Below are 20,974 nucleotides of genomic sequence, written 5' to 3'. Positions count from 1 at the left end.
CGGATGGCAACCATGAAAAGGATGGCGACTGCTGGAGAGACAGCTGACAACTGGAAAGACAGTAACCGGGGCAGTGAGGGCTAGCAACCTAAGCTGCGGCTCCCGTGAGGGTGCACCCACAAGCAAGCTACGGAGAACCCAATAGAATCATACCCCCAGGGGTGCCCGAGAGGGGGGGAGGATGAGCACCCCAACAGGACGGACAATCAGGCAACGACCCTTGCTAATGGAAAAACGACAACGAATGCTGCCTGTCCATGTGGCAAAGTCTGCAAGAACCAGCGTGGTCTGAAGATCCACCAGACCAAAATGAAATGCTTGACGGGGAAGCTGGTGGTGCAACGCACAGGTCCAGTACCTGGTGAGACGGAGGAGGAGCCCGGCCCGGAGTCAACCCACAGTGCCCAGAACCTCCAAGCTCCACAAGCCCCACCCTGTGTCAGGCATTCCGAACATCGCCGGGTCATGTGGCCTGCTGCCAACAAAGAAAGAGAGTGGCTCGAGTTTGACAATGATCTGGACCAAGTCCTTAGAGCTACTGCCAGGGGAGATGCAGACCAGAAGATACGGACGATGTCTGCAATGATCATCAGCATTGGTGCTGAGAGGTTTGGCATAAAAGAACACCAGCCACCCAGAGGCCCAGGGGAGCCAAACAGACGGGAGGTGAAGATCAGCCAACTTCGGCAGGAGCTTAGACTGCTTGGCCGGCAGTTTAAGCAGGCAAGGGAGGAGGAGAAGGCTGGGCTGGCAGAGCTGCGATATATTCTGAGGAAAAAACTGATCACTCTCCGTCGAGCTGAGTGGCATAGGAGGAGGGCCAGGGAAAGAGCCAGGAAACGGAGAGCCTTCATCTCGAACCCCTTTGGCTTCACCAAGAAGATCCTTGGGCAGAAAAGAAGTGGCCAACTTGTCTGCACAGAAGAGGAGGTCAACAAGTACCTCAGTGCCACCTACAGCGACAGCGCCAGAGAGGAAGCTCTTGGGCCATGTAGGTCCTTGATAACCCCGCCAGAATCTACCGCAACATTTAACATCAGGGAACCAACTTTGAAAGAAGTTGAGGAGGTTGTCGAAGCAGCTAGATCAAGCTCAGCACCAGGCCCCAGTGGCGTCCCTTATGTGGTCTACAAGAGATGCCCCGGTCTCTTGAAGCGACTATGGACGTACCTCAAAGTCATCTGGAGAAGGGGGAAGGTGGCACAGCAGTGGAGACATGCAGAGGGGGTCTGGATTCCGAAGGAGGAGAATTCACGTACCATCGAGCAGTTCAGGATCATCTCACTCCTTAGTGTCAAGGGCAAGATATTCTTCAGTATCGTTGCCCGGCGCACAACGGAGTTCCTCCTGAGGAACAGGTATATCGACACCTCTGTGCAGAAGGGGGGAGTCCCAAAGGTGCCAGGTTGCATCGAGCATACGGGAGTCGTCACCCAGCTGATCCGGGAGGCACGGGAAGGCAAAGGAGACCTGGCATTCCTGTGGCTTGACCTTGCCAATGCCTACGGGTCTATCCCACACAAGCTGGTGGAAACCTCGCTTGACAGACACCACATTCCAGGCAAGATCAAGGACCTCATACTGGACTATTACAGCTGCTTCAGTTTGAGAGTCACTTCCGGAACAAAGAAATCTGCATTTCATCGGCTAGAGAAGGGCATTATCACGGGATGTACCATTTCAGTGATATTGTTTGCCTTGGCCATGAATATGCTGGTGAAGTCAGCAGAGGTGGAGTGCAGAGGTCCACTCACCCGCTCTGGTATGCGGCAGCCCCCCATCAGAGCGTTTATGGATGATCTGACAGTGACTACAACATCAGTCCCGGGCTGTAGATGGATCCTTCAAGGCTTGGAGCGTCTCATTAGCTGGGCCCGGATGAACTTCAAGCCAGCCAAATCCAGGTCTCTGGTGGTGAAGAAGGGGAAAGTCACAGACCAGTTTCGCTTCTCAGTCGGAGGCACCCAGATTCCATCGGTGGGGGAGAAGCCAGTTAAGAGCCTGGGCAAGATCTATGACTGTACCTTGAAGGACACCGCAGCACTCCAAGCGACTTCAGAGGAGTTGGGAACCTGGCTGACAGCAGTGGATAAGTCAGGATTACCAGGCAAGTTTAAAGCCTGGATCTACCAACACGGCATCCTGCCACGCCTACTCTGGCCGCTGCTGGTCTACAATGTGCCACTGACCACCGTCGAGGGCTTCGAGAGGAAGGTCAGCTGTTTCCTGCGGAGGTGGTTGGGCTTACCGCGAAGCCTCAGCACCATCGCCTTGTACGGGAGGAGCAACAAGCTGAAACTGCCCTTCAGTAGTCTGATGGAGGAGTTTATGGTCAACCGAGCAAGAGAGGTGCTGCTGTATAGGGACTCTAATGACATCAAAGTCTCCTCGGCTGGCATAGAAGTACGAACTGGCAGGAAGTGGAAAGCTCATGAGGCGGTAGACCAGGCTGAGTCCCGCTTACGACACAGTGAGCTGGTAGGAACAGTGGCTTCCGGACGGGCAGGCCTTGGGAGCAACCAAAGACCTCGCTTCACCAAGGCCCAGGGAAAGGAAAGGCGTCAGCTGATCCAGGAGGAAGTCCGAGCAGGGGTAGAGGAAGCCCGCTGTACTAGGACAGTAGGGATGCGGCAGCAGGGAGCATGGACCCGATGGGAGGAGGCAGCTGACCGGAAGATATCGTGGACAGAGCTAGGGCGATCTGAGCCACACCGGATTGAGTTCCTCATCCGGTCGGTGTACGATGTGCTCCCAAGTCCGTCCAACCTCTTTCGCTGGGGCTTGGCGGAGAATCCTCTCTGCCCTCTCTGCCGTAGTCCTGGATCACTGGAACACATCCTCAGCTGCTGCCCAAGGGCACTGGGGGACGGGCGCTACCGCTGGCGCCATGACCAAGTACTGCGGGTCATTGCAGAGGCCATCAGCACAGGAATCTCCACCAGTAAATACCATCAACCAACAAGGCAGTCCATTGTCTTTGTTAGGGCTGGGGAGAAGCCGAAGCAGTGCCGGAGTCAAGCAGGGGGGCTGCTGGCAACAGCTCGAGACTGGCAGCTGAAAGTCGACCTAGGGAGACAGCTCAAATTCCCAGAGAACATCGCAGTGACCACTCTCAGGCCAGACATGGTCCTGGTGTCAGAAACAACTCGGCAAGTGGTCCTGCTGGAGTTGACTGTTCCCTGGGAAGACCGGATGGAGGAGGCCTTTGAGAGGAAGAGGGCGAAGTATGAGGAGCTGGCAGACGAATGCCGAAGCAGAGGATGGAGGACCCGATGCAACCCCATCGAGGTCGGGTGCAGAGGTTTTGTAGGCCAGTCTCTCATTAGAGCACTCAAGATGCTGGGAGTGAAGGGGCAGCATAACAAAAGAGCCATCAAAAACATCACTGACGCAGCAGAAAAGGCATCCAGATGGCTGTGGATCAAGCGGGGAGATCCGTGGAGAACAAAAGCTACTTAGACACAAGCCGGGACTGATCAACCCGGCTGGGTCACCTGGGCGAGGGTGTCTGTTGTGAGACCCGAAACACCCAGTGAACCCAGGATACAACACTGATGATGTGCCTAAGTTGCACCGAAAGTGTATGTTAGAACTTGACATGCTGCTTTCAGCGGCCTTGTCAAATGTGTTTCACAGGTGGGTGGGTGGTGTGATGTTGGATATGGGGGCCAGTGGGTTGTCGCCGTTTTGTTGTTCCTGGAGCACATAAAGAAGAGTGGCCAGTACGGGGGGTTGAACCCATGACCTTGGCGTTATTAGCACCACACGCTAAGCAACTGAGCTAACCGGGATAGCGGCAGAGAGCGACTGGAATGACGAGGCGTTACGAAACGCGTATCGGGCGGAGCCGCTCCGACCCACACGTCGGCTCCAAATCCCACCTCCCGGGGCTCTTCCGGCACCACTCCTCCCTCCCTGCTCCAGCAGTGGAGCGCCATCTGACGACATCGGGAGTGTCGTCCCCATGCAACTGGGAGCCAGTCGCCTTTCATCAGCGGAGAGGAGTCACCGTCTACGCCTGTGGCTGTGCCTGTACTGTGGGAGTCGTACACACAATTTCCCGCTGTCCAGTTCGCCCAGCACGCCAACGCTCTTCCTCCACCAGGGATATTCCCCAGCTGCTGGCGCTGCCCGCTCCAACCACACCGGCTGCGTCATCCGCTTTGGTGGGCCGACTTCAGGTGGAAGGTACGATATCCTGGGCGGGGGAAGCTTCTCCTACCACAGCATTAATTGACTCTGGGGCGGATGAGAACTTCATTGATAGCGGACTGGTCAGTTCTCTTAACATTCCTACTGTTGAGCTTGTCCCCCACAAGAATGTCTGCTCGCTAAATGAACATCACCTGGCATGCATTGCGCATCAGACGTGCACCATATCCTTGGTGCTGTCGGGTAACCACCACAAGGTCACTCATTTTTTTCTTATGCCCTCTCGCTCAGCTCTGTTAGTACTCGGCCTCCCCTGGCATCCCGTGCGTGTGTTGTGATGTTTTGTCATTCAGCGCCACTTTGCAGAGGCACATCCACTCGACAATTTAATTTGTTCTCCGACAGTGTTTCCCAATGTGGCATTGGTGGGTCAGTGGTAGAATTCTCGCTTACCAAGCGGGAGGCCCGGGTCCGATTCCCGGCCAATGCAGTATATCTCAGCTTATATCTTTCTTTATAGCTCATGTAGAAAAAGTACAAAGGATCTTTTCCTGCGAAAGGGCAGAATTCAGAATGACACCTGAAACGTAACAGACCGGACCACCCGAGAGTTAAGGTGGACAGCACTTAGTGAAACCTGACTGCAGTCATGCTGTTGTAGTCTCTGTCGCGCAATTGCTCAGCACGTTTGGCTGTTAACTGAGAGGTTGGTCGTTCGAGCCCACCCAGGGACTCTCAATTCACACGTGTTGGACTTTGGACTCCCTCCCTTGTATGAACATTTTTCCCCATTGGCGAACTGTTTTTGTGTTGGTGCCAGCTGCACTGCTGGCGCTGTGGCTAAGCTGGTCAAAGTGCCTGTCTAGTAAACAGGAGATCCTGGGTTCAAATCCCAGCAGTGCCTGGGTGCTTGGTCAGTGAAACTTTGGCAGCTGATTTCTGAACCATGTACTTCTTTTTGTCACTTGCCCTTCAAGAATGAATTGACGTTGCATCCACAGCTGACGTGATTGTTGTGGATCCCATTACGCCAGAAGGTGCTTGAATCCAAAGAGTATGACATTGTGATGTGTTGTCATTCATCGCCACTTTGCAGAGGCTCATCCACTTGACAATTGAATTTTTTTCTTTTACAGTGTGTCCCCACGTGGCATTGGTGGTTCGGTGGTAGAATTCTCACTTGCCAAGCGGGGGCCGCGCGCATGTTGTTGACATTTGCTGCCAGCCAATCAGGATGCGACACAGACGTCAGACAAGGAAAGAGATTCGCCTGCCACGCGGGCATGATTAACATTACCATTACCATCTATCAGGGATGGCAACTGAATTAGGAATCAATGCCAGAAACCTGCCACAGGATTTCAGATAATGTTTTGATGCAGACTGGCCATGATGCCTCTGATTAATTAAATTAATTAATCATTCATTCATTCATTTTCTACCGCTTTTTCCTCACGAGGGTCGCGGGGGATGCTGGAGCCTATCCCAGCTGTCTTCCGGTCGCCAGCCAATCACAGGGCACATATAGACCAACAACCATTCACACTCACATTCATACCTATGGACAATTTGGAGTCACCAATTAACCTAGCATGTTTTTGGAATGTGGGAGGAAACCGGAGTACCCGGAGAAAACCCACGCATGCACAGGGAGAACATGCAAACTCCACACAGAGATGGCCGAGGGTGGAACTGAACCCTGGTCTCCTTGCTGTGAGGTCTGCGCACTAACCACTAGACCGCTGTGCCATTAATTAATCAATTAAAATTAATTAAACCATTACCTGTGAGAGGTAAGGTACACCATTGCACTAAACATTGATAGAATAGTTAGTAATGGAGTTAGTAGTGAATAACTAACAATGCTTGTGGGGATTTTTTTTGGTTTTGGACATCTTTCAGATAAATAAGCATTCAAACTGACCCGGGAACATCATGGCTGTTCCTGACAAATGAACATAACGGGAGGGTTAAGATGACTACACTTCCAAAGTTCTCAGCTATGACTGAACCTCTCGCTCCCTTGTTCCCTGAGAAACTAGGTTGGCTGTGGAATTGATCAAACATCAAGAAGACCACATCAATTAAAAAAAAAAAATAAAAAGTGATATCTTGGCCGAAAAAGGCCCGGTTAGCTCAGTCGGGAGAGCATGAGACTCTTAATCTCAGGGTCGTGGGTTCGAGCCCCACATTGGGCGGTTCAGCTTTTTTGGTGATACAGACCTGGTAGACCCAAATGAGTAGTGAGGGTGTGCTGGGAACGTCTGGCAGAGTCTCCCGTTCGTCGAGTCTTCAACTCTCACCTCTGGCAGAGCTTCACCTGCATCCCGGGGGAGGACCGGGATATTGAGTCCGAATGGGCCATATTCCGTGCCTCCATTGCTGAGGCGGCTGACCGGAGCTGCGGTCGGTGCCAGTCGTGGCGGCAGGCAGCGAACCCGATGGTGGACACCAGAGGTCAGGGCCGCCGTCAAGCAGAAGAAGGAGTCCTATCAAGCATTGATGGCTTGTGGGACTCCGGAAGCAGCTGACAGGTACTGTCAGGCCAAACAGTTCGCGGCTTCGGCGCTTGTCCAGGCAAAAACTCGGGTGTGGGAGGAATTCGGTGAGGCCATGGAGCATGACTTTCGGTCGGCCTCGAAGGGGTTCTGGCAAACCGTCCGGCGCCTCCGAAAAGGGAAGCAGTGCCCAGTCCACACTGTTTACAGTGGAGACGGGGCCTGCTGACCTCGACTGGGGATTTGTTTTGGTGAAGTAGGTGCAGACACATCGATTAAAAAATGAAAATACAAAATATACAGAATGCAGTATAAATATATGTACGCAGTCTGTTTTTTGTTTGTTATTCCGGAAGTGCAGTCTGATTGTTTTTCCTAAGAGTCCAAACTTAGCGTTGATTTAACGCACATAGAGTGTCAAAGTGGCAGGGTGAGGCAGAGGTGGGGTGTGAACAGTGTCAGGGGGGGATTCCAGGCCTTGTTGATGAGGCTGACAGCAGACGGGAAGAAACTGTTCTTGTGGCGTGAGGTTTTGGTCCTGATGGACCGCAGCCTCCTCTCAAAGAGACTGTGTCCGGGGTAAAAAAAAAAAACTAGCAAGACAGCCTCAAGGTCCAAAAGTGTTAAGGCAGTCCCATAGTGTCCCCACATCATGCCGTGTGTCTATTTGCCTTGAGACATGAGTAAATTAGCTTAAATGCTAACATGTTAATGGTCATCATTTTAGCACCAAGCAAGAGAGTCCTTTTTCAGCCGGGTCGAAAAGTGGGGGCAATGTGAAGCTGTGTCTGTGCCACCTACTATGTTGCTGTGTCCCTGCTCCAGTGTGTTCCCATCTTGGGTTGGAATGTCCCCATGCTGGTAATGGGTGGGGAATACAGTTCGTTGATGAGGATAAGCGGGATGGATTTCAGTGGTTAAAGTCTCCAGCTACCATGAAAACGGTCATGGGCCACGAGCCTGTTCTGAATTCCCCTTTGGCCAATCGACACCACATCAGCTCAGCAGCAGTCCTCGTTAGTATAGTGGACAGTATCTCCGCCTGTCACGTGGAAGACCGGGGTTCGATTCCCCGACGGGGAGTTCCTCTTTTGTATGTCACAATGTCACGTTGAACCTCGAGTCGGGTTGCGGTTGCAACAACCAGTCCGGTTAAACAAACCCTTCTCATTAGACCAAAACCTTTCTTAATCTTCTTCTCAAGGTGTTCAGGTGTCTTGTACAATCTGACGGTCTTTTGCTGCCAAATCATTCCAGTCGTGTATAACGGAGCTGACCAGGAAAATGCCAGCTGTGGGATTTCAACCAGAGCCTCCTGAGCGTAAGGAACCTTAATCTGGCGCCTTCGATCACTCATCCACCCAACCTAAAACGGTGCCCTGATCAGGAAAAAAAAAACTGTGACCTTGTGAGGTTCACTGACAACAGAGGACACTCAAAAGGACCCGCACGATGTTGATAAGGGAGGTCTGAATTTAATTGATTTAGTCTTGAAGAAACAGGCACTGAGACTAAACGTGCTCAGAAAATTTCTGGATCCAGATTGTCGGGCTCCCTGGAAGGAGTTTTTCCTGAAGGATCTGGGTGTATTAAATAATTTTGGTGTATTTAATCTTTGTCTGTTGCCCCCCAGCCCAGTGCTCGGGGTCCTCCCGAACTTTGTAAGGGAAGCCTTACGGGCGTGGGCCGCTTTGAGGCCTTTTGCTGTGGCAGTTCCTGGTTCATGGATTGATTTGTGTAAAATGCCTCTCCGATTCAATCCAGACCTCCTCTCTTCTCCCTCCAAAGAGAGGACAAAGATGATGGGAGAGTCGATGGAGAGAGCTGGGTGAACAGTTGTAAAGGATATTTTTTCACCTTTTGGGGATTGGAACATTGACTTTGTCCGTAGAAAATTTGTTATGTCGAGAGTGGTGTTTAGAAGAAAATCAGTTTTGGTGTTGTTAAACTCATTTAAAGAGCACCTGTTCAGATGGTGGGACACCCTGCTAACAGGTGGCAAACCTCCTTATGTGGGCTTCGCCCCCCTTGATTGACCCTGAAAACGTCCGATCTCAGAAGCTAAGCAGGGGCGGGCCTGGTTAGTACATGGATGGAATACAAGGACAATACAAGGGAATACAAGGGCAACAGGACAATCCCTTGGTACTTCATGGAAACGATGTGAGGTGCCTGGCTTTTAACTAGAAGTGGAAAGACTTGTGTAGCCCCTCACACAAACCATGTGTCTTCCTCCCATGCACATGTTGCCAGCTGATCCTTGACATCAGCAGAATTTTGGTTCTAGGACAATGGGGTCCCCTGCCCCCCTTGGTCTTTTCCAAGCGGTCACAGTGGCCAAGAGGTTAAGGCGTTGGACTCGAAATCCAATGGGGTTTCCCCGCACAGGTTTGAATCCTGTCTGTGACGCTTTGGTTGGGCATTTGTTGGTACTGTTGGTTATGAGGGCTGGGGTGTTGTCCTTTCGCAGTCCGCATTCTCTACACTGGTGGTCTGAATTTTGGGTAGAGGATAACCTAACCTGTCCCCATTGATCTGCTTCTTGCAGTCTCGGTGGCCGAGAGGTTTGTTGCCACTCTGCTTTTGACATGCTGTTTTCAGCGGCCTTGTCGAGGGTGTTTCACAGGTGGGTGGTGTGATGTTGGATATGGGGGCCAGTGGGTTGTCGCCGTTTTGTTGTTCCTGGAGCACATAAGAAGAGTGGCCAGTACGGAGGGTTGAACCCATGACCTTGGCGTTATTAGCACCACATGCTGACCAACTGAGCTAGCCGGGATAGCGGCAGAGAGCTGCTGGAATGACGAGGTGCTACGAAACGCGTATTGGGCGTAGCCGCTCCGACCCACACGTCGGCTCCAAATCCCACCTCCCGGGGCTCTTCCGGCACCACTCCTCCCTCCCTGCTCCAGCAGTGGAGCGCCGTCTGACGACATCGGGAGTGTCGTCCCCATGCAACTGGGAGCCAGTCGCCTTTCATCAGCGGAGAGGAGTCACCGTCTACGCCTGTGGCTGTGCCTGTACTGTGGGAGTCCTACACACAATTTCCCGCTGTCCAGTTCGCCCAGCACGCCAACGCTCTTCCTCCGCCAGGGATATTCCCCAGCTGCTGGCACTGCCCGCTCCAACCACACCGGCTGCGTCATCCGCTTTGGTGGGCCGACTTCAGGTGGAAGGTACGATATCCTGGGCGGGGGAAGCTTCTCCTACCACAGCATTAATTGACTCTGGGGCGGATGAGAACTTCATTGATAGCGGACTGGTCAGTTCTCTTAACATTCCTACTGTTGAGCTTGTCCCGCACAAGAATGTGTGCTCGCTAAATGAACATCACCTGGCATGCATTGCGCATCAGACGTGCACCATATCCTTGGTGCTGTCGGGTAACCACCACAAGGTCACTCATTTTTTTCTTATGCCCTCTCGCTCAGCTCTGTTAGTACTCGGCCTCCCCTCGCATCCCGTGCATGTGTTGTGATGTTTTGTCATTCAGCGCCACTTTGCAGAGGCACATCCACTCGACAATTTAATTTGTTCTCCGACAGTGTTTCCCAACGTGGCATTGGTGGTTCAGTGGTAGAATTCTCGCTTGCCAAGCGGGGGCCGCACGCGTGTTGACATTTGCTGCCAGCCAATCAGGATGCGACACAGACGTCAGACAAGCAAAGAGACTCGCCTGCCACGCGGGCATGATTACCATTACCATTACCATCTATCAGGGATGGCAACTGAATTAGGAATCAATGCCAGAAACCTGCCACAGGATTTCAGATAATGTTTTGATGCAGACTGGCCATGATGCCTCTGATTAATTAAATTAATTAATCATTCATTCTCTTCCGCTTTTTCCTCACGAGGGTCGCGGGGGATGCTGGAGCCTATCCCAGCTGTCTTCCCGTCGCCAGCCAATCACAGGGCACATATAGACCAACAACCATTCACACTCACATTCATACCTATGGACAATTTGGAGTCACCAATTAACCTAGCATGTTTTTGGAATGTGGGAGGAAACCGGAGTACCCGGAGAAAACCCATGCATGCACAGGGAGAACATGCAAACTCCACACAGAGATGGCCGAGGGTGGAATTGAACCCTGGTCTCCTTGCTGTGAGGTCTGCGCACTAACCACTAGACCGCTGTGCCATTAATTAATCAATTAAAATTAATTAAACCATTACCTGTGAGAGGTAAGGTACACCATTGCACTAAACATTGATAGAATAGTTAGTAATGGAGTTAGTAGTGAACAACTAACAATGCTTGTGGGGATTTTTTTTTGTTTTGGACATCTTTCAGATAAATAAGCATGCAAACTGACATCATGGCTGTTCCTGACAAATGAACATAACGGGAGGGTTAAGATGACTACACTTCCAAAGTTCTCAGCTATGACTGAACCTCTCGCTCCTTTGTTCCCTGAGAAACCAGGTTGGCTGTGGAATTGATCAAAGAAGACCACATCAATTAAAAAAAATTAAAAAGTGATATCTTGGCCGAAAAAGGCCCGGTTAGCTCAGTCGGGAGAGCATGAGACTCTTGCCTCCATTGCTGAGGTGGCTGACCGGAGCTGCGGCCACAAGGCGGTCGGTGCCAGTCGTGGCGGCAGGCAGCGAACCCGATGGTGGACACCAGAGGTCAGGGCCGCTGTCAAGCTGAAGAAGGAGTCCTATAAAGCATTGATGGCTTGTGGGACTCCGGAAGCAGCTGACAGGTACTGTCAGGCCAAACGGTTCGCGGCTTCGGCGCTTGTCCAGGCAAAAACTCGGGTGTGGGAGGAATTCGGTGAGGCCATGGAGCACGACTTTCGGTCGGCCTCGAAGGGGTTCTGGCAAACCGTCCGGCACCTCCGAAAAGGGAAGCAGTGCCCAGTCCACACTGTTTACAGTGGAGACGGGGCCTGCTGACCTCGACTGGGGATTTGTTTTGGTGAAGTAGGTGCAGACACATCGATTAAAAAATGAAAATACAAAATATACAGAATGCAGTATAAATATATGTACACAGTCTGTTTTTTGTTTGTTATTCCGGAAGTGCAGTCTGATTGTAGAGTGTCAAAGTGGCAGGGTGAGGCAGAGGTGGGGTGTGAACAGTGTCGGGGGGGGATTCCGGGCCTTGTTGATGAGGCTGACAGCAGACGGGAAGAAACTGTTCTTGTGGCGTGAGGTTTTGGTCCTGATGGACCGCAGCCTCCTCTCAAAGAGACTGTCCAGGGGTAAAAAAAAAAAAACTAGCAAGACAGCCTCAAGGTCCAAAAGTGTTAAGGCAGTCCCATAGTGTCCCCACATCATGCCGTGTGTCTATTTGCCTTGAGACATGAGTAAATTAGCTTAAATGCTAACATGCTAATGGTCATCATTTTAGCACCAAGCAAGAGAGTCCTTTTTCAGTCGGGTCTAAAAGTGGGGGCAATGTGAAGCTGTGTCTGTGCCACCTACCTATGTTGCTGTGTCCCTGCTCCAGTGTGTTCCCATCTTGGGTTGGAATGTCCCCATGCTGGTAACGGGTGGGGAATACAGTCCGTTGATGAGGATAAGCGGGATGGATTTCAGTGGTTAAAGTCTCCAGCTACCATGAAAACGGTCATGGGCCACGAGCCTGTTCTGAATTCCCCTTTGGCCAATCGACACCACATCAGCTCAGCAGCAGTCCTCGTTAGTATAGTGGACAGTATCTCCGCCTGTCACGTGGAAGACCGGGGTTCGATTCCCCGACGGGGAGTTCCTCTTTTGCATGTCACAATGTAACGTTGAACCTCGAGTCGGGTTGCGGTTGCAACAACCAGTCCGGTTAAACAAACCCTTCTCATTAGACCAAAACCTTTCTTAATCTTCTTCTCAAGGTGTTCAGGTGTCTTGTACAATCTGACGGTCTTTTGCTGCCAAATCATTCCAGTCGTGGATAATGGAGCTGACTAGGAAAATGCCAGCTGTGGGATTTCAACCAGAGCCTCCTGAGCGTAAGGAACCTTAATCTGGCGCCTTCGATCACTCATCCACCCAACCTAAAACGGTGCCCTGATCAGGAAAAAAAAACTGTGACCTTGTGAGGTTCACTGACAACAGAGGACACTCAAAAGGAGGCGCACAAAGCAGGGTACTTGTACACATGTCGGCAGCATAGTGGCGCAGCGGTAGCGTGCTGGGCCCATAACCCACAAGTTGATGGATCGAAACCATCCTCTGCTAGCTGTGCTCTTTACGTGTCCTTTGAAGAGCTTGCAGATGTATTGTCTTTGTTACTTAGCTGACCTGGTCCAGTAAAGAGTTCACGCTTCCTTTACTGCTGTTCTCCATGCATTTATTGCTCTTGAGTGCATTCACACGCCATTGCGGGACATTGAAGCATCGTGAAACACCGCAACTGTCCTCACTAGTCCATTGTCACTCTTATGGACTTGAAGAATCCCAGCCAGTTTCCGTTCTTTTCGGGCAACCTCCTCCTCTTTGACGATCACCACATCTCCAACTTGCATGTTTCTTCTTGGCGTATGCCATCTTTGTCTCAGAGCAATGTTGGTCAGATACTCCTTCCACCATTTGTTCCAGAACTATTCCGACAAATATTGCAATTATCTCCATCTCATTTTAGTATACAAGTCCATCCATCCATCCATTTTCCTCCGCTTATCCAGGTCCAGGTCGCGGGGGCAGCAGTCTTAGTAGGGAAGCCCAGATTTCCCGGCCCCCGGCCACCTCCTCCAGCTCCACCGGGAGGACACCAAGGAGTTCCCAGGCCAGCTGTGAGACATAATCCCTCCAGCGTGTCCTAGGTCTGCCCCGGGGCCTTTTCCTGGCTGGGTATGCCCGGAACACCTCACCAGGGAGGCGTCCGGGAGGCATCCGGACTAGATGCCCGAGCCACCTCAACTGACTCCTCTCGATGTGAAGGAGAAGCGGCTCTACTCTGAGCCCTCCCGGATGACTGAGCTCCTCACCCTATCTCTTAGGGTGAGTCCAGCTACCCTATGGAGGAAACTCATTTCAGCCGCCTGCGTCCGAGATGTCATTCTTTCGGTCATGACCCAAAGCTCATGACCATAGGTGAGGGTGGGAACATAGATCGACCGGTAAATTGAGAGCTTTTTTAACCACGACGGTCCGTTACAGCGACCGCATTACTGCCGAGGCTGCGCCGATCCGTCTGTCGACCTCACACTCCCACTTTCCCTCACTCGTGAACAAGACCCCGAGATACCTAAACTCCTCCACCTGGGGTAGGACCTCATTCCCAACCCGGAGGGAGCACTCCACCCTTTTACGACTGAGCACCATGGCCTCTGATTTGGAGGTACTGAGTCTCATCCCAGACGCTTCACACTCAGATGCAAACCGTCCCAGTAAGCGCTGAAGGTGACAGCCCGTAGAGGCCATAAGAACCACATCATCTGCAAATAGCAGAGATAAGATTCTAAGGCCCCTGAAACAGATTCCCTCAACACATTGGCTGCGCCTAGAAATTCTGTCCATGAAAACTGTGAACAGAATCGGTGACAAAGGGCAGCCTTAGCGGAGGCCAACGTTTACCGGAAACAGGCTCGACTTACTACTGACAATGCCAACCAGACTCCTGCCCCGTTTGTACAAGGACCAGATAGCACGTAGTAGCGCGCCACCAATCCCCCCCAAAGTACGCCACGAGGGACACGGTCGAATGCCTTTTCCAGATCCGCACAGTACATGTGGACTGGTTGGGCAAACTCCCATGCACCCTCCAGCACCCTCGTGAGGGTGTAGAGCTGGTCCAGTGTTCCATGACCAGGACGAAAACCGCATTGGACCTCTTGTAACAGAGGTTCGACCAACGGTCATACCCTTCTCTCCAGCACCCTGGAATAGACTTTCCCAGGGAGGCTGAGGAGTGTGATCCCCCTATAGTTGGAACACACCCTCCGGTCACCCTTCTTGAAAAGGGGGACCACCACCCCGGTCTGCCAATCCAAAGATACTGTTCCCGACTTCCACGCAATGTTGAAGAGACGTGCCAGCCAAGATAGTCCCTCAACATCCAGAGCCTTGAGGAATTCCGGGCGGAACTTGTCCACCCCGAAGCTTTGCCACTGAGGAGGTGACGGAGGAGGAGGAACCGTACCTCGCCCAGATGTGGGATACCGGGGCCTCACCCTGGAGCCAGGCCCGGGGGAGGGGCTCGCAGGTGAGCGCCTGGTGATTGGGCCTTCACCCCCAGCCACATGGGATCTCCCCCTTGTAGACCCACCACCTACGGGGGCAAGCATAAGGGTCCGGTGCATTATGTGTTGGGTGGCGGTCAAGGGCGGGTGCATGGGTGACCTGGTCTTCGGTGGGCAAAAACTGGTTCTTGGGACATGAAATGTCACTTCTCTGGTGGGAAAGGAACCTGAACTTGTGCAAGAGGTTGAGATATTCCGACTAGACATAGTCGGACTCACCTCGACCCACAGTTTGGGTTCCGGAACCAAACTCCTCGAGAAGGACTGGACCTTGTTCCACTCTGGAGTTGCTGCAGGGGAGAGGCAGCGAGCTGGTGTAGGCTTATCAAGACCCCCGGCTTGGTGCCTCTGTGTTGGAGTCAGCCCCGGTGAACGAGAGGGTAATTTCTCTACGCCTCGGGCTGGGGAAAAGGTCCTAACTGTCATTTGTGAGTACGCGCCAAACGGCAGTTCGGAGTACCCGGTCTTTTTGGAGTCCTGGTGACTCCGTCGTTCTACTGGGAGACTTCAACGCCCATCTGGGCAATGACAGTGTGACCTGGAGGGCCGTGATTGGGAGGAACGGCCTCCCTGATCTGAACCCGGGCGGTGTGATGTTATTGGACTTCTGTGCGAACCACAGTTTGTCCATAACTAACACCATGTTCGAACATAGGGATGTCCATAAGTGCACTTGGCACCAGGACACCCTAGGCTGCAGGTCTATGATCGACATTGTAGTCGTGTCATCAGACCTGCGTCCGCATGTTCTGGGCAGGCGGGTGAAGAGAGGGGCTGAGCTGTCAACTGATCACCACCCGGTGATGAGTTGGGTTAGATGGCGGGGGAGGATGCTGGACAGACCTGGTAGACCCAAACGAGTAGTGAAGGTGTGCTGGGAACGTCTGGCAGAGTCTCCCATTCGTCGAGTCTTCAACTCTCACCTCTGGCAGAGCTTCGCCTGTATCCCGGGGGAGGACCGGGATATTGAGTCCGAATGGGCCATATTCCGTGCCTCCATTGCTGAGGCGGCTGACCGGAGCTGCGGCCGCAAGGCGGTCGGTGCCAGTCGTGGCGGCAGGTCCCGAACCCGATGGTGGACACCAGAGGTCAGGGCCGCCGTCAAGCTGAAGAAGGAGTCCTATATGCGTTAATTTAACGTATATAGAGTGTCAAAGTGGCAGGGTGAGGCAGAGGTGGGGTGTGAACAGTGTCAAGGGAGATTCCGGGCCTTGTTGATGAGGCTGACAGCAGACGGGAAGAAACTGTTCTTGTGGCGTGAGGTTTTGGTCCTGATGGACCGCAGCCTCCTCTCAAAGATACTGTGACCGGGGTGAGAGGGATCGGCCACAATCCCCTCTGCACGCCTCAGGGTCCTGGAGGCGTCCAGATCCCGGAGGGACGAGAGATTGCAGTCAATCACCTTCTCTGCAGACCGAATGACACGCTGCAGCCTGCCCTTGTCCTTAGCAGTGACAGCAGCGTACCAGATGGTGATGGATGAGGTGAGGATGGACTCAATAATGGATGTGTAGAAGTGCACCATCATTGTCTTTGGCAGGCTGAATTTCTTCAGCTGCCGTAGGAACGTAGGAAGTACATCCTCTGCTGTGCCTTCTTGATGATGGAGCTGATGTTCGGCTCCCACTGGAGGTCCTGGGAGATGATGGTACCCAGGAAGCGGAAGGACTCCACAATGTCAATCGTAGAGTCACAGAGGGTGATGGGGACAGGAGAGGCTGAGTTCTTCCTGTTGTCCACAACCATCTACACTGTTTTTAGGGCGTTGAGCTCCAGCTTGTTCAGGTTGCACCAAGTCGCCAGATGGTCAAACTCCCACCTGTAGGCAAACTTGTCACCGTCAGAGATGAGTCCGATGAGGGTGGTGTCGTCCGCAAACTTCAGGAGCTTGACAGACTGGTGACTGGAGGTGCAACTGTTTGTGTACAGGAAGAGCAGAGGAGAAAGAACACAGCCCTGGGGGGATCCGGTGCTGACGGTTTTTGTATCTGAGATGTGTTTGCCCAGCTTCACGCACTGTTTCCTGTCAGACAGGAAGTCTGTAATCCACCTGCAGGTGGAGTCAGGCATGCTCAGCTGGGAGAGCTTCTCCTGGAGCAGAGTTGGGAGGATGGTGTTGAAGGCAGAGCTGAAGTCCACAAACAGGATACTAGCATAGGTTCCTGCGGAGTCCAGGTGCTGGAGGACCAACACACCTAAGCAGCCGTCCGCGGCGCCATCTTGGAAACATGTGGTGGCATGGGAATAGATGACTACACGGTAATCAGGTGGTTAGGTGTCAGTGGTTCCAGACACATGGGTTGTTTACATTGTCCACAGTAAGAGGGCGATTATTCACAACAGACATGGCTTCATAAAGAAAGGTTCTCAAGGAACTGTCATTCAACCTGCCAGCACTGTTTGCTAGGACTGAAATGAGCATGCTTCTGATGGTTCTGATCTGGCGCTCCCAAACACCTCCCATATGGCTTGCATTCATGACAAAGTTGCATTGCTTGTCTGCCAGGTATTCTGTTACTCTTTCTGTGTTTATTTCCTTTAGTGACTTTTCCATTTCATTTTTAGTTCAAACTAAGTATGTTCCCTGATCTGATGTGCCAAACAGCACCTCTGATGGCAATGAAGCATCTTAGGGCATTGATGAATGAGTCAGTGGTCATATCCTCCAGCATCTCTATGTGAACACTTCCAGAACATAGACAATTGAATAGTAGACCGTACTGTTTTTTTTCTTTACACCCTTGTTTTGTGTGAAATGGGCCAAAACAATCCATGCCACCATAGGTAATTGTTGGAGAAGGCTCAATGCGGTCTTGAGGTAAGTCAGCCATCTTTTGTTCCTCCGTGGCTCCTCGAGCTTTCCGACATGGAATGCACTGTCGAATATGTTGAGCCACTGCTTTGCTCCCTCCCACGATCCAGTAGTCATTTGCTCTGAGTTAATTCAAGAACCAATATAGTTCTGAGACTGGACCTTCTCTGCCAATTCAGGAAAAGCAGGGGAATTAGCTCAAATGGTATAGCGCTTGCTCTGCATGTGAGAGGTAGTGGGATCGATTGCCTAAATTCTACAAGGAATCCTTTGTTTTATTGGCTAATTGTAGGCCATTCGCCATAGCGCACCCCGAGGTTACAGAGGTCAAATGTAAGCTTATATTCAGCAGCACAGTGGCGAAAGGTAAATTTATGTGCATTACCGTTTCCACAGGTTCCCAATTTGTACAACCCGGCATTAATACCTCTTAGTGTAATTCTACCTTACTGGTGGATGCCTTCTTATGGACGATCCTCAGGGCTGACCTCTGGTGGTGGTGCGGTGGATCCGATGTGAGTGATAGGTTACCGACCGAGAACATGACTGGTGTTTGTGCCCCGATTTCTTTCCTTCCTCCAATAACAGTATTGTCAATTGATGCTTGTCTTCAACAAAACGTGAAATCACAATCACCGCTTGAAAGGTTTGGCTTGTAACCTGCGATTGGCGCATCCAGGCACCTCCAGGACCTGGGGGTTGCTGGAGGTCTCTGATCTGGGTCACAGGAACATTTCTTCTTCAGCACATTCAAACACTCTTTCTATTGTCTAAGCAAATGGATATAAGGGTGATAACTGATGCTATATTCATTCTATTCTAACAAGGATCTATCCCTGAGCATCCGACAAATGCTCTGTCTCACCCTAAACCCAGTCCTGACAGCATTCTCAGTCCCGGACCTTGTCTTATTGTGTAGTCCATTGTGTGTCCATGTTTTTCGTTTATATTTCTGTTGTCAGTCGCCTCAGGATGACAACGGTTTGAGCTTCAAGATGACCCCAACCATTCGACCGTGGCCCAAGACAAATCCTATCTCCAGTCAAAACCTACCCAAATGTCAATTCCCTGACCGGGAATCGAACCCGGGCCGCGGCGGTGAGAGCGCCGAATCCTAGCCACTAGACCACCAGGGACTGCTTTATGGCTGCACTCAGAAAGGCAGAGACAGTGTCACTTTGACGTACTCCAGCAAAGGAACCAAATTTGTCCTGTGACTGGACCTTCTCTGCCAACATTGTAGCAGCAGGGGAATTACCTCAGATAGCAGAGCGCTTCCCTTAAATGTTAGACCAGAACCTCTTTTGTTTTGCTAATGTGGTCTGTTTTCTTGGCCCCGCAAATGTCCAAATTCACAATCTGTTTGCCTTTGTCTAGGGCATTGTAGTACATATGACATTTATGCTACATATGACATCAGAAATGATGGATATTTCTTCCACAGAACAAGACGTCTGATTCAAAACATTTACTTGAAATGTTGGAGAGAAAAAAATGGAGTCGCCGAAACACATATGCAAGGCACTGCTGGGATTTGAACCCAGGACCTCCTGTTTACAAGACAGGAACTTTGACCAACTAAGCCACAGCGCCGGTGAAGGAGTGTCTTCAGTGTTAGGCGAACCACTGCATGACGGAAACCACACCAGTGGCCAGGCTATCAACAGGACTTGTGAAATCCTGCCGGTGTAAGCGGACCGAATCGACGATTATTCTCCTCCTTGGTCTTCGCTGTGCCAAGGATGAGGATGTTGTTTGCATGCAACGACACCACAGCGGCCACCTCCTTCCTATAAGCCCCTTCCTGCAGGCCAGTGATGCACCCGATCAGTCATCCGGGAAATATGGATTGTGTGTCCAAACTGGGGACAGATGCCCGTGTACACACCTTCAGGGATCAAGCACATATCCTTGTTCCCATTTGTCACCTTGATTTTTTTGTAAAAGAAGGAATTGAACGGCCTTGCTTCCACCCAGTTTCCAACCAGGGACCTTTTGCATGTAAGGCAAACGTGCTAACCACTACACTATGAAGGGTGAGCCTTTTAAGGGGACTGGTGAAGCAGTTGCCAAACAATGAAACAAGACGATGAGTCCAAAGTGGGGGCATATTGGCAATTGTCCAAACTGACAAATATTTTTCCTTTGTAGGGGAAATTGTTCCACAAATGATGGGCTTTTCTTCAACAAAACATGAAATCACAATCACCGCTTGAAAGGTTTGGCTTGTAACCTGCGATTGGCGCATCCAGGCACCTCCAGGACCTGGGGGTTGCTGGAGGTCTCTGATCAGGGTCACAGGAACATTTCTTCTTCAGCACATTCAAGCACTCTTTCTATTGTCTAAGCAAATGGATATAAGGGTGATAACTGATGCTATATTCATTCTATTCTAACAAGGATCTATCCCTGAGCATCCGACAAATGCTCTGTCTCACCCTAAACCCAGTCCTGACAGCATTCTCAGTCGCGGACCTTGTCTTATTGTGTAGTCCATTGTGTGTCCATGTTTTTCGTTTATATTTCTGTTGTCAGTCGCCTCAGGATGACAACGGTTTGAGCTTCAAGATGACCCCAACCATTCGACCGTGGCCGAAGACAAATCCTATCTCCAGTCAAAACCTACCCAAATGTCAATTCCCTGACCGGGAATCGAACCCGGGCCGCGGCGGTGAGAGCGCCGAATCCTAGCCACTAGACCACCAGGGACTGCTTTATGTCTGCACTCAGAAAGGCAGAGACAGTGTCACTTTGACGTACTCCAGCAAAGGAACCAAATTCGTCCTGTGACTGGACCTTCTCTGCCAACATTGTAGCAGCAGGGGAATTACCTCAGATAGCAGAGCGCTTCCCTTAAATATTAGACCCGAACCTCTTTTGTTTTGCTAATGTGGTCTGTTTTCTTGGCCCCGCAAATGTCCAAATTCACAATCTGTTTGCCTTTGTCGAGGGCATTGTAGTACATATGACATTTATGCTACATATGACATCAGAAATGATGGATATTTCTTCCACAGAACAAGACGTCTGATTCAAAACATTTAATGAAATGTTGGAGAGAAAAGCTAAGCAGGGGCGGGCCTGGTTAGTACTTGGATGGGGGACCGCCTGGGAATACCAGGTGCTGTAAGCTTTTTATGGTTTCTGCTCTTGCCTGACAGCAGAGGGCGCTGTTTGACACTTTTTGCTGGAGTCTAGTTTGGCCTGCGTCGCCTTCAAATAGGATCTTTTCAGTTGACCTGGCAGCTTACGGCCATACTACCCTAAAAACACCCGATCTAGGAAGCAATGCAGGGGCGGGCCTGGTTAGTACTTGGATGGAA

General features: G+C 51.4%; 1 protein-coding gene, 9 non-coding genes and 1 pseudogene across 10 annotated transcripts; 8 read left to right on the top strand and 3 right to left on the bottom strand.

Moving 5' to 3' along the window:
* Positions 1 to 175: 175 nt before the first annotated feature.
* LOC131111086 (uncharacterized) lies at positions 176 to 3,586 on the top strand. The gene has a single exon (XM_078788720.1). It carries the CDS (start codon positions 310 to 312, stop codon positions 3,457 to 3,459), a length of 3,150 nt encoding a protein of 1,049 aa, XP_078644846.1. The 5' UTR covers positions 176 to 309; the 3' UTR covers positions 3,460 to 3,586.
* A 985-nt stretch (positions 3,587 to 4,571) lies between these two features.
* Positions 4,572 to 4,642, top strand: trnag-acc (transfer RNA glycine (anticodon ACC)). Its single transcript has one exon. It is a non-coding gene; the product is annotated as a tRNA-Gly (tRNA).
* A 340-nt stretch (positions 4,643 to 4,982) lies between these two features.
* On the top strand, positions 4,983 to 5,056 carry trnat-agu (transfer RNA threonine (anticodon AGU)). The gene has a single exon. It is a non-coding gene; the product is annotated as a tRNA-Thr (tRNA).
* Positions 5,057 to 6,277: 1,221 nt separating this feature from the next.
* On the top strand, positions 6,278 to 6,350 carry trnak-cuu (transfer RNA lysine (anticodon CUU)). The gene has a single exon. It is a non-coding gene; the product is annotated as a tRNA-Lys (tRNA).
* A 1,311-nt stretch (positions 6,351 to 7,661) lies between these two features.
* trnad-guc (transfer RNA aspartic acid (anticodon GUC)) lies at positions 7,662 to 7,733 on the top strand. Its single transcript has one exon. It is a non-coding gene; the product is annotated as a tRNA-Asp (tRNA).
* A 1,244-nt stretch (positions 7,734 to 8,977) lies between these two features.
* trnas-cga (transfer RNA serine (anticodon CGA)) lies at positions 8,978 to 9,059 on the top strand. The gene has a single exon. It is a non-coding gene; the product is annotated as a tRNA-Ser (tRNA).
* A 3,238-nt stretch (positions 9,060 to 12,297) lies between these two features.
* On the top strand, positions 12,298 to 12,369 carry trnad-guc (transfer RNA aspartic acid (anticodon GUC)). The gene has a single exon. It is a non-coding gene; the product is annotated as a tRNA-Asp (tRNA).
* Positions 12,370 to 18,715: 6,346 nt separating this feature from the next.
* Positions 18,716 to 18,787, bottom strand: trnae-cuc (transfer RNA glutamic acid (anticodon CUC)). The gene has a single exon. It is a non-coding gene; the product is annotated as a tRNA-Glu (tRNA).
* A 383-nt stretch (positions 18,788 to 19,170) lies between these two features.
* On the bottom strand, positions 19,171 to 19,244 carry trnat-ugu (transfer RNA threonine (anticodon UGU)). Its single transcript has one exon. It is a non-coding gene; the product is annotated as a tRNA-Thr (tRNA).
* A 1,044-nt stretch (positions 19,245 to 20,288) lies between these two features.
* trnae-cuc (transfer RNA glutamic acid (anticodon CUC)) lies at positions 20,289 to 20,360 on the bottom strand. Its single transcript has one exon. It is a non-coding gene; the product is annotated as a tRNA-Glu (tRNA).
* A 536-nt stretch (positions 20,361 to 20,896) lies between these two features.
* LOC144896835 (5S ribosomal RNA) overlaps positions 20,897 to 20,974 on the top strand; it is a 109-nt pseudogene continuing 31 nt past the window's right edge.

Source organism: Doryrhamphus excisus, unplaced genomic scaffold (genome assembly GCF_037039965.1).
Source record: "Doryrhamphus excisus strain RoL-2023G ecotype Guam unplaced genomic scaffold, RoL_Dexc_Guam_v1.1 HiC_scaffold_24, whole genome shotgun sequence".
NCBI lineage: Eukaryota > Metazoa > Chordata > Actinopteri > Syngnathiformes > Syngnathidae > Doryrhamphus > Doryrhamphus excisus.
The sequence above is the reverse complement of the archived record's forward strand: the minus strand, read 5'-3'. Positions and strand labels throughout refer to the sequence as shown.

Bases quoted from the DNA above. Each gene is read 5' to 3' on its own strand.
- LOC131111086 (XM_078788720.1), top strand. From the start codon at position 310: ATGAAATGCTTGACGGGGAAGCTGGTGGTGCAACGCACAGGTCCAGTA.